The sequence below is a fragment of the Gasterosteus aculeatus genome, chromosome 7 (genome assembly GCF_964276395.1).
Source record: "Gasterosteus aculeatus chromosome 7, fGasAcu3.hap1.1, whole genome shotgun sequence".
Taxonomy (NCBI): domain Eukaryota; kingdom Metazoa; phylum Chordata; class Actinopteri; order Perciformes; family Gasterosteidae; genus Gasterosteus; species Gasterosteus aculeatus.
Genome location: NC_135694.1, coordinates 314,000 through 326,361, shown reverse-complemented (window position 1 = coordinate 326,361; position 12,362 = coordinate 314,000). Strand labels below are relative to the sequence as shown.

At 52.9% G+C, this 12,362-nt stretch overlaps 1 protein-coding gene across 3 annotated transcripts; it reads right to left on the bottom strand.

Annotated features, from left to right (window-relative positions):
* Positions 1-474: 474 nt before the first annotated feature.
* On the bottom strand, positions 475-12,348 carry camta2 (calmodulin binding transcription activator 2). Of its 3 annotated transcripts, XM_040180505.2 has the most exons (26): positions 12,211-12,348; positions 11,360-11,449; positions 11,012-11,115; positions 10,864-10,931; positions 10,634-10,769; positions 10,392-10,463; positions 10,159-10,306; positions 9,864-9,992; positions 9,507-9,684; positions 8,542-9,433; positions 7,889-8,458; positions 7,675-7,801; positions 7,455-7,589; positions 6,631-6,791; positions 5,910-6,082; positions 4,689-4,767; positions 4,343-4,580; positions 4,027-4,245; positions 3,428-3,606; positions 3,159-3,340; positions 2,877-3,081; positions 2,718-2,789; positions 2,604-2,624; positions 2,095-2,288; positions 1,851-1,925; positions 475-1,779 (listed from the first exon to the last, which is right to left on the bottom strand). In XM_040180505.2, exons 2-26 carry the CDS (start codon positions 11,391-11,393, stop codon positions 1,725-1,727), a joined length of 4,446 nt encoding a protein of 1,481 aa, XP_040036439.2. In that variant the 5' UTR covers positions 11,394-11,449; positions 12,211-12,348; the 3' UTR covers positions 475-1,724. The 3 variants fall into 3 exon arrangements, with proteins under 3 accessions (XP_040036439.2, XP_040036440.2, XP_077962018.1); XM_040180506.2 differs by lacking the exon at positions 2,604-2,624; XM_078105892.1 differs by lacking the exon at positions 10,864-10,931 and having other exon boundaries at positions 12,211-12,247.
* Positions 12,349-12,362: the final 14 nt, after the last annotated feature.

The following is a 12,362-nucleotide window of genomic DNA, read 5'->3' as shown; positions in this document are numbered from 1 at the left end:
GGATTGGTCGCCAGCCAATCGCAGGGCCACACAGAGACATACAACCATTCACACTCACATTCACACATCTACGGGCAATTTAAAGTCCCCAATTAACCTGATCCCCAGAGCATGTCTTTGGATTGTGGGAGGAAGCCGGAGAACCCGGAGAGAACCCACGCAGACACGGGGAGAACATGCAGACTCCACACAGAAAGGCCACTGGGCGGAATCGAACCCAGGACCTTCTTGCTGTGAGGCAACAGTGCTAACCACTACGCCACCGTGCCGCCCTATTATATATATATATATATATATACACACACGTGTGAATAACAAGGCGGCCATCTTGATACAATGTTATATATCTTGATATAACGTGCTTTACTATGACTTTTATTTCAAATCTTTTTTCGACAGAATAATTTCAATGACGTTCTGCTCCTCATCAGACGACACGCTGAGAGGGACAGGAATAAAAGGACAGGAAACAAATAGCGTACAGCTGTTTATTCATCTGACTTTTAGAATAATGCGACTCATTTGAATGGTTTTCACATGGAGAAAAAATAAAGACAAACTCTGCTAAGCTTCACTGGATCTGCTGGAGAGGTTATAGTAGTAGAAGTGAAATAAGTGGTTTCAGGTCAAACAGAAAACAAGCCGTCAAACATCTGGTGTAAAAGGAGAAGCTCATGCTGGCTAACGGACAATGTTGCCGTGAAGACGCAGTATCTCAGTCTCCGCCTCACAGGAGACGCTTAAAAAAACTAAAACCGGAGCAACAGAATCCGATTGTCCCGAATGTGTGGAAAGCATTAAAGCATTTGACCTCTGACCTGTGACGTCATCGCAGCCCTCTCCTGATCTGAGATCTGATTTAGTCCAAAATGAAACAGATCCAAATGATCTGATGATCTTTTAATGTTATAAACAATCCACTAATGTAATAATACATATTTAGTTTCATGCAGAAACCCGGTTTATTGAGGCGTTCTATCAAATAATGTCTGAAAGCTGAGGTCAGAGGTCGTTGGGGGGTTCTTAAGACTCAACCTCATAAGTGCACACACACACCGTCATTCACTCACATTAATAAGTCATGCTGTAATAAATATCAACATCCATAGCATCTATAAAATCTGACATTATTTTAGAATATAATAATATATATATATACACATACACATATATTAGGACTGTCAGTAGTTTAAAAAAGTCAACTAATTAATTGCACAGTTTGTTGTGCAAGAGTTAAGAAACATTGCTAAATACACACATTTCAATACTTGATTGTGTTTCATATCTCTTAAGTAACTTTGTTAGCAATGTTTCTTAACCCTTGAAGACCTAAAACATTCAGTCTGACTCAAATTGGTTGGTTGCCGTGGGAACGATTCGCCCTGAGCTGAGCCTGCCAGGACCGATGGGCGGAGCTCCATCTGGCTCCGGCCCTGCTGACCTCAGACAAGTATCCCAGCATGCATCGTGCAGTGGATGGTTGACCCCGTCAAAGACATGAACCCGATCCTCATGTTGAGGCCGAACGCGTCTCCGTACATTAGAATATAAACGTGACACGTGGAGTGAATATTAGTATGTTTACATCATGTGCTGCCTGGACGGCTCTGATCAGGGATCAAAAGCTCAGCGCGGGACCCCTGTTTGTGAAGAGAGCGGAGGACAGACGCGTGAGACGTCTCTTTGTCCTTTAAAGTCCAACCCAGGAGATTAATGAAGAACGTTCAAGTGGTCAGTCCTCTCCTCTCCAGCTCTCTGGTCTGCTTCAGCTCCTTGATCCTAGAGACACAGAGACATTGAGAGACAAAGACACAGGGAGACATTGAGACACACAGAGACACCTGCATTACCTGTGCCTGCAGCGTCTCAGGAACCTCATGATCTTGCGAGCTGCCTGGTCCTGTTTCTTGGTGAGGAACGAGCCCCTGACGGACAAACAATCAATCATAAGGACAGGAAGTGATTGGCAGGTTCTAATCAATACCTCCAAGTGAGCTTTCTCCCTTCACTGCTCACCAGTGGTAATCAATACCTGCTTGCAGCTGAGGTTCTGATACTGATCAGGTCCCCCCGGGGTTATTGATGAGGTCTTACTTGATCTTGGGGTTGTGGCCTGCGGCCCCCCTGGGCCCCCCCTTCAGCCTCTCGTACTCCTTGTAGCTGCGGTAGTACTGCTGGATGAGGACCGCCGCCCGCCGGCTCTGCTGGAACCGCTTCTGCTCGTAGTAGGACCTGAACTTGGACTGGATCAAGATGGCCGCCTGGGTCATCTTCTTGTAGAGAGCATACTGGGGGGGGCGGAGACCAATAATCTGTTTATTGATCACACATGTGACTCCTCTTACCCACCACCTGCTCACACAACAAGACAATGAAGGCTGAAGTGTCTGTATGAAGATATTTGATCCCTCCTCTCTACGATGTGTTTGTTTCACAGGAAAGATACACAACATGACGTAGAGCAGGGCTGTCTAACTCATTCTAGGCCGGCGGCAACATGCTGCCCACTTTGATGTCCAGCGCGCCGGACCAGTAAAATCATAGCATCTCACACACATACACACACACAGTGACTACACACCACTAGTAGTCCGCTACATTACCTTCAGAGCTATCCATGTTAGCTAGCCAGAGAGAGAGACACACACACAGGTTAGTTAGTATCACACACACACACACACACACACACGCACACACGCACACACACGCACACACACCTGTTTGTACTTCCTGTAGCATCTCTGTATGACGGCTGCAGCCACGTCCTGCTGCTCCTTTAACCTCCGACCCTGCAGACAGACGGAGCTGTTACGCTACACACTGTACACAACGCACGCGGCGGCGACCCAGCGCGCACCGTGTGTGTGTCTGTGTACCTTGTATCTCCTGAAGGCGCTCTGGATGATCCGCGCCGCGTCGTACAGCTCCCTCTGCTCCCCGTCCGTTAGTGTCAGCAGGGAGAAGTCCCTCTCTATCTTCCCATTGGCCGAGGCGTTCAGGAACTCCGCCCACGCTGCGGAGGAAGGGGGGCGGAGCCTGTGAAGGGCCAGGGCACTAAGGGGCGAGGGGGGGCACACCCGTCTGCAACACACACATACACACTTAGGGCCTCTGTGATAATACCCACAATGCACTGCTACCACAGAGGCGGAGCTAACCTGGGCGGGGAGTGCGTTTGAGCGTCGACCGTGTTGAGGTAAGTGGCCAGCCAGGTGTCCTGTAGAGGGATGTTGTCCCGCCTCTCTTTGAGTGGTGACTCCGCCCCCCCGGGGAAGTCCTCCTGTTTGATTCGCTCGGGGGTCGCCTCGATGATCTGCGCCGCCAGCGTCGCCATGTCAACCTGTGGGGGGTGTAACCATAGCAACAGGAGGTCAAGACCTCTGTGTGGTCACGGTGTGTGTGTGTGTGTGTGTGTGTGTGTACGTACCTGCAGCTCCTCCTCCTCCCCCTCGTTCTCAGCGTTCTCGCTGTAGCTCAGCAGCTCATCCTCCAGCTCACGCCGGCCCCCTGCCAGGGGGGCGTGAACGTGTGTGTTTGTGTGTGTGTGGCTGCTCTCGTAGTCCATGAGGTACAGCGGAGAGTCTCTGCAGCCTCCAGGCATCAAACCTGTGAGCGAGTAGTGATGATGGTCAGAGAAGGTCACAGAGAAGGTCACAGAGGAGGTAACAGGGAAGGTAAGGAAGTAGGTCACAGGGAAGGTAAGGAAGTAGGTCACAGGGAAGGTAAGGAAGTAGGTCACAGAGAAGGTAACAGAGAAGGTAAGGAAGTAGGTCACAGGGAAGGTAAGGAAGTAGGTCACAGGGAAGGTAAGGAAGTAGGTCACAGGGAAGGTAAGGAAGTAGGTCACAGGGAAGGTAAGGAAGTAGGTCACAGAGAAGGTAACAGAGAAGGTAAGGAAGTAGGTCACAGGGAAGGTAAGGAAGTAGGTCACAGGGAAGGTAAGGAAGTAGGTCACAGGGAAGGTCACAGGGAAGGTAAGGAAGTAGGTCACAGAGAAGGTAAGGAAGTAGGTCATAGAGAAGGTACCTGAGCCGAGACTGGAGCTCAATTCCTCCCCCCACACGGACACAGGGAGGAGGGGAGGGGACGAGGGCGAAGGGGGGGAGACCGGCAGCGAAGAGGAAGAGAGAGACGAGGGAGAGGAGGGGGAGGTGTCCATGGGGGCGGGGGCGCTGGAGTAGGCGGAGCTCGGTGAGGGGGAGGAGGGGTCACCAGGGGAGGGGAGGCTGCTGGATGAGCTCAGACCTAGAAGGCGGGTGGAGAGAGGGGGGGAGGGGGGGAGAGACACGGTTAGACCCAATCAGAGAACAGGAATCCAGTCACATGATGTCAGGTGTGTTACCTGTGTCCGGGCTGGTGGACGGGGGGCACGGGGACGGCTGTGGTTGTGGCGTGTGCGTGTCCCTGGGCGTAATGTGCGTGTGCAGCTCCTCCAGCGCCGTGGCGAGGTGGGTGTGTCCTCGGGAGCGAGCCACGGCGAGCGGCAGCCGGCCCAGAGAATCAGGGAGCCCGAGGGCGGAGCTATTCCACCTGTACAGGAGCTCCGCTGCCCTCTGGTGTCCCAGAGCACACGCCCACATCTGAGCCAACACACACACACACACACACACACACACACAGAGCCTAAGACTGACAGGACAACCGGCCAATCAGAGAGCAGGAGCTTAATAAGTGCGTGTGTGTCTTACCAGTGGCGTGCAGGAGAAGTGGTCGATGTTGAGAGGATCTACTTCCTGTTCCAAGTCCAGACTGTCGATGTTCACACTCCTACACACACACACACACACACACACCAACATTTGTCTGTGTGTACCTCCAGTGCATCAGTGTGTGTATCAGGCGTGTGTGTGTGTGTGTGTGTGTGTGTGTGTGTACCTCCAGTGCATCAGAGTGTGTATCAGGTGTGTGTGTGTGTGTACCTCCAGTGCATCAGAGTGTGTATCAGGTGTGTGTGTGTACCTCCAGTGCATCAGAGTGTGTATCAGGTGTGTGTGTGTACCTCCAGTGCATCAGAGTGTGTATCAGGTGTGTGTGTGTGTGTGTGTGTACCTCCAGTGCATCAGAGTGTGTATCAGGTGTGTGTGTGTACCTTCAGTGCATCAGAGTGTGTATCAGGTGTGTGTGTACCTCCAGTGCATCAGAGTGTGTATCAGGTGTGTGTGTGTGTGTACCTCCAGTGCATCAGAGTGTGTATCAGGTGTGTGTGTGTGTACCTTCAGTGCATCAGAGTGTGTATCAGGTGTGTGTACCTCCAGTGCATCAGAGTGTGTATCAGGTGTGTGTGTGTGTGTGTACCTCCAGTGCATCAGAGTGTGTATCAGGTGTGTGTGTGTGTGTGTGTGTGTACCTCCAGTGCATCAGAGTGTGTATCAGGTGTGTGTGTGTGTGTGTGTACCTCCAGTGCATCAGAGTGTGTATCAGGTGTGTGTGTGTGTGTACCTCCAGTGCATCAGAGTGTGTATCAGGTGTGTGTGTGTGTACCTCCAGTGCATCAGAGTGTGTGTCAGGTGTGTGTGTGTGTGTGTACCTCCAGTGCATCAGAGTGTGTATCAGGTGTGTGTGTGTACCTCCAGTGCATCAGAGTGTGTATCAGGTGTGTGTGTGTGTGTGTACCTCCAGTGCATCAGAGTGTGTATCAGGTGTGTGTGTGTGTGTGTACCTCCAGTGCATCAGAGTGTGTATCAGGTGTGTGTGTGTGTGTGTGTGTGTACCTCCAGTGCATCAGAGTGTGTATCAGGTGTGTGTGTGTGTGTGTACCTCCAGTGCATCAGAGTGTGTATCAGGTGTGTGTGTGTGTGTGTACCTCCAGTGCATCAGAGTGTGTATCAGGTGTGTATGTGTGTGTGTGTGTGTGTACCTCCAGTGCATCAGAGTGTGTATCAGGTGTGTGTGTGTGTGTGTGTGTGTACCTCCAGTGCATCAGAGTGTGTATCAGGTGTGTGTATCCCTGAGCAGCAGCCAGGTGGAGGAGGGTCATCCCGCGGTGACGGGCCGAGTGATGAAGCCTCTCTCCTCCTCCCCCCCCCCAACGTCCGCCTCTCATCATCCGCTCACAAACTCCCACAATCCTCCTCTCGAACCACTGAGGAGGACAAAGACAGAACCGGGTTCCTTATTGAACAGAGACGGGTCGACCTCTGTCCGTTACAGAAGCGCTGATGAACCGAGCTCAGAGCGGCGCGTAGCGGCGTGGACCCGCCTCCTCGTCCATATGCAAACCCCATGTAAATGAGGATCTTGTGTTTCTCCCTGAAGACTCCAGCCATGTTGGGTTAGTGTATTAACGACATACGTGAGATCAAGAGGGAAATACACAGTGGATGCGGTTTGTGTTGGTGGCATCAAATCAGACTACATGTGATGACAAGCTGACATGTCGTTTCCGGGCTTCCGTACATTTCTTAATATAGTTAGACAAGAATCATTCACAGCATCGGCATACGGAGTCCAAGCCGCTACGCGCCGCTCTGAAAAGGGAACCGGACACTTTCTGATCTCGGCGTCACTCGTTCATTAGAGGCGTAATCTGTAATATAAGTCTCTCTGATTGGCTGTTCAGATTAGGACAATTAGAGAAAGAGGCGGGTCCTTGATGCTAGCTGGCTGTTAGCCGTTAGCTGTAAATCGCACCTGTTCACGGTCCTCGGGTAGAGGGGGGGGGGGGGCCGTTGCCAGCTGGCTGCCATGTTGATGTTGATGATGCTGCTGGTTGTTGTCCCGGGAAACCATCTCTGCCATCCTGCGCTCCATCTGCTCCAGCCGATCCAGGATGGACATCCTGAACTGATTATCTGCACACGAAACACAGAGTGAGACTGAGTCTGCCTCACACACACACACACACACACACACACAAAATCAGCGTGCTGCACAATCAATACAGGCTTATCCTAACCGATCACAACGACTTAAAGCCTATAGGCCAGAGGTCACTAACTGACTTATTTATAATACAAATATATATAATAATAAATAATAAAAGACTGTCAAGTCCAAATGCGAAGCAGAAAAGGAGAAATTCAAGCTTATCTTGCAGCTATTTTATTTGAACATGCAGAAATGCAGCCCCACTTTTGATTAGTTGATTGAGAGAACATTATTTATATTTGTAGTCACAGAAATATGTTCAGTTCTTTGTTACGTGAAAATAAATATTGTCAAAAGAGTTTTAGAATCGTACTGAATTCATTTGATTTGTTAGTCGTGTATTGATTACATGTAAATCTATTCCTCTAAGTCACATCTTCAGGACCTGCTTCTAGATACTTTCTCTAACTGGACCTCTTCACATTAGTTGAAGACTCCAGCTATAGGCTCACAACGCACGCACGCACGCACGCACGCACGCACACAGACACACACAAACGCACACAGACACGCACGGCTATTTACAGACACGGTCTGCCTCCACGTGTGACAAGCTGTGTGCGACATGTGACGCGTGAGGGTCTGACCGTCCAATGAGAGCCAGTCGAGCTGCGAGCTCGGCCGAGAGCTGGCGTTCCTCGCTCGGTACTCGAACAGAACCGAAGATGAGACAGAACCTCCAGACTCCAGAACTTGGAGAACCACCAGACCGGCCTGGTGGGCTGCAGGAGAGAAACAAGGTGTGAGAGAGAGTGTGTGTGTGTGTGTCTGTGTGTGGTGTGTGTGTCTGTGTGTGTGTGTGTGTACCGGGACAGTAGCAGCGTAGAACTCCAGGTTGGATCAGCGCTGCAGGAACTCTGCTCTGATCAAACAAACACGAGTATCGACCCAACAGCTCCATCCAAGGTCCTGTGATCAATACCTTCACGCCTCCCTGCACACACACAGCATCATAAAGCACCTTCGACAAGAGTATATATAGATATTAATTCATTATTGTATTATATGTATTATTGATTACCTCGGGGTAGGACCACTCTGGGGAGAAGTCAGTGATGGCGTTGAGGCGGGTGGGGGTGGTGGAGGCGACTGGGTGAGGAAAGGGGAGGAAGGAGGAGGAGGGTGAGGGTTGGGGAGGCACCATGTACCGCACCCCCGCCAGGAACACGGGTGAGTTCTGGGCGGCGCCGTGAACAGCCGCGGGATTGGCCACCTCGGTGATGAGGTCAGAGATGAGGTCGGGGAACTGGCTGTCAAAAGAGATGTCAAGTTCCTCCCCTCCTCGCTCGCAGGGCTCCGCCTCCTCCTCCACGTTCGTGTCCATGCAGGCATCCTCCGGGTCGTAGCCTCGCGTCCCCTCCTTCTTCACCTGCACAGGGGGCGTGGTCAGGTGACCAGTGTGCATTGCGACAGCACCGGGGGCGGAGCTACCGGACAGAGCTCCTGGTACAGACAGGCGATCGTAGGGCGGGGCCAGGACCAATGGCTGCAGCCCATTGGCCGGCTGGGGGGGTCGGCCTACCAAGTCCAACGAGGCGGCGCTCTTTCCTGTGTGCTGCCGTGGTGACAGGCAGGGGGAGGCGTGGCTTGTCTAAAGCAGAGAAATCAAACCACAGTGAAAAGGAGCAGATGAATACGACTTAAAAGAAAGAAAATAGTCCCTTTAAGTCTCACCTGCAGCAGAGCGAGCTTTGTGGGAGGAGCTATGCCTTCATCATCATCATCATCATCTCTCCCTGACTCCTCTCCCTGCCTCCCCCCTTGCGACTCCCCCAGAGCTCCCAGCTCCAGACATATGGGGAGCAGGGGCGGGGTCACAGAGGGGGTGGGAGACAGCGAGAGGGGAGGGGGGAGGGAGGAGGAGGGCGGGGAGGAGTAGGAGGAAGGGTCTCTCCTGTCTGCCTCTGAGGAGGAGGAGGAGGAGAGCGAGGACAGCGATGAGGGAGGGGACACGGAGGATGGAGGAGTGGAGGTGGGGGAGAGGGAGAGAGCTACGGAGGGGGGAGAGAGGGGAGAGGAGGAGCAGAGAACAGGAGACTGGTTGGGGGAGGCGGGAGGAGGCGGCCCGCCGTATGTCTGACCCTGTTTGGGGGAGTTGAGAAAAGAGTCAGGGTCAAAGGTCGGGTGTACCACCGAGGGACACAGGGGGGGCGGTGCTTTAGCGGGTGGGGAGGCGGCGGAAGGAGGAGGCGAACAGAGGGGGGTGACAAGCAGGCCTCCCACGACGGGGGAGGGGAGGAGCGTGAGGGAGAGGGTGGCAACCTCTGGCGCCTGGACGGGGGGAGGAGGGAGTGAGGGGGGGGGTGGAGGCGAGGCGGGCCCGCTGGCAGTGGGAGACGGCAGAGCAGGAGAGAGCAGTAAGTGGCCCGGGCGTGGGAGCGGAAGCCCCGCCTCCTCGCCTCCTGCCCCCGTTGCCTCTCCTCTGAGGGTGGCGGTCGTTGCCATGACGATGACAGCGTTCTGGGGCAGCGCCACCGTCGTCAGGTTGCCGCAGCAGTCGCCGTGGTTGCTGTGGTTACCCACGGTGACGGTCGCCCTATTAGGCGAAGGGGGCGACGAGGCGGAGCTGTGAAAGAGGACATGGCGGACATGTTTACGTGGTAGCGTGGTTAAGATCTACTATCATTAAAGAGACTCACGTGGACGAGGGGCAGGGAGAAGAGGCGGGGCTGCTCTGAGCCTGGAGGCGGGGAGGTTTGGCTCCTCCTCCCTCTGCTGTGAGGGGGGGCGGTCTGCAGGCGGAGGGGGGGAGTTTGGGGGAGATGATGCGATGCTTGGTGCTGTTGCAGCGGTGGGGAATGTTCACACCTGAAGACACTGCACAGATACACAGCAAGGTCACAGCGAGGTCACAGTAAGGTCAAAGCGAGGTCACAGCGAGGTCACAGCGAGGTCACAGTGAGGTCACAGCGAGGTCACAGTAAGGTCAAAGCGAGGTCACAGCGAGGTCACAGTAAGGTCAAAGCCAGGTCAAAGCCAGGTCACAGTGAGGTCACCTTGGGCCGTGTCACAGAGGCAGGCGTGTGTTCGCGGCTGAGGTTTGGTTCTCTGCAGGTCCAGAATGTGCTGAACCAAGTCCTCGATGCTGAAGTCCCCCGAAGACACAGAGCACCCAATACTGTGAACTGAGGAGAATACACGTGAGTACTGGACAGAGTGGGTCTTGGGCCCAGGGTTGAGAGTAACCATTCATAATGAGTATGAGTATATATATATATATATATATTAATACTACAGAGTAGTAGACACTAGCAGCCAGGTATTTGGGTAGTACTTGTATCTGATACGTACACATGGGCCTCAGCTGGCTCAGCAGGTCTTCTTGGCTCCACCTCACGCTGTCATGGCGGTCACTCACTGCACACAGCAGCGGACTGCATTTCCCAGAATCCTCCAGGGACGGCACGTTCAGGTAGTGGACCAACACGATGTCCGGGTTCTGTCATCCAGAAACATATTGATTAGATTGATTGGGGAACTGGGGTCGGAGTCAGCTGACCTTTGGCGAGTGTTTCGGAGTTAACCTGCAGGAGCCAGTAGCAGCGTCTGTGGAATGTCGGCACGATGGAGGAGTGGACGTAGCAACCGTACAGGCACTGAAAGAGACGCATGGTTAACACACAGGTGGAGAGACGCCGGCCAACAACTTTAAACCAAAAACGAGACGGCGACCGGTAACGTCACACGCGAGGCCCAGAACAGAGACGTTTACAGCTGACGCTACCAGCTCTCCTCCTGTTGACTGGTTGTTAACAGGGTTACTGACCTCCATGCCCTGGACCTTGAGCTTCATGTGGTCCTCTCTCGTGGTCTTCCCATCCTTTCTCTTCTTCCAGCAGTACCCGTCCTTCCTGTACTTCACCTTCTTCCGGTTGTAGAGGACAATGCTGCCATTCTTGGGCCTGAAAGGACAGACAGACACAGACGTGGGTTATTAATCCGTCAGATGTAAGCAGGCGCCCTGAGGAGGACCGTGCAGAGAGCCGGGAGGAGGACCTGGTCTTCAGGGAGCAGGAGAGCCACTCATCATGTCTGTCGAAGGAGATCAGGTAGGACGCAATCTCCTGCAGACACAGGGATGCATTTCACTTTGCGCATGATTTCCCTCCTGGGTGAGAAGGCGGTGGTGCTAACGGTTGCTCACCTCGTTGGTGTTCCAGCGGAGCCGGTCGTTGGGCAGACTGGAGAGACGAGGAAGGCACTCCATCAGCTTGTTGGGGAGGAACACCTTCCTCTGTCCCTTGTTCTCTGCACACCCACACAGACACACATCAGAAACATCAACAACACAAACATCTCATCCCAGTGTTTCCCCATGGGGGGGGTGGAGCAGAGTTAAACCAGATCACCTGCTCCGGCGATGACATCACCGGTCAGGTCCACACACACAGAATGCAAGTCGCTTTGACGTTACCATAGCAACAGAGCTTGGGGTGAGAGGGGGGGGGGAGTCTACATCTACAAGTGTGCTCAGCTGATGTCACAAACTGACCTGTCTCCGTGGAAACCATCTCCTTGTTGCTCATGGCGACAAGTCCATGCAGGATGACTCACACAACGCACCGCCGCCCACGCTGCCTCCCTGCACGCACACACACACACACACACACACACACACAGTCAGAGCGATAGGAAACACAGTTCGCAACAGAAAACTAGTATATCTCTCACGCGCGCGCACACACACACCTGAATACAAGCTAGATCTACACACACTCCTTCAAAAGTTCAACTTGCACCCTCTTTAATTGTGGTGTGCATGAGCCTAAGTGTGTGTTTTTTATTTGGATTCCTACATTTAGTGTGTGCGAGACCCACACACCACAATAAACAATAACAACAGTAAACGGTGTTGACAGTCGGCTGGCTTTCTGTCACTCGCACACACGCTCGATTTCCGGAGGCCCGGCTCACACCGCGGACTCGCCTGGCCCCTGAGGCCGCCTTCCGGAGCTCCTCTCCGGCCCTACTGAGCTATACAGCTAGAACCGAAGCTAACGCTGTCCGTTAGTCATCGTGACAGAACAGACCACCTGAAGACAGGTTTGAACATACACGTTCCCGTTATGGGCTCATTACGTTACGGTAACGATAACAAATGAGCAGCATTTATCAACATGTGAATAAATAACGTTATGTGGTTTAGCTGCTCAGCTAGCCAGCTATGCTAACACTAGCTCCCCGATTAGGCAGAGGGGCTCTACATCCGGGTTACGAGCGCTGGCCCGAGCCGGCCAACGACCACTAGCCTTTCGAAGATATGACGGTATTTTAGTTAATAAAGAGCTGGCATGCGTCAACAGGACGCGCCTAGAGGCACAAACGGCCTCTGAAGCGCTTTACCTTCCGCCTTCAGCACGGGGGCCATCTTCTTTCTGTGACGTCACCACCCACTGGGGGTTATAACTTTGCTGTTATACTTAACATTATATTAATTGTTCTATATAAAATCTAAATGTTGTTAAACGACCCTCATTAACACACCTAACTGCTTT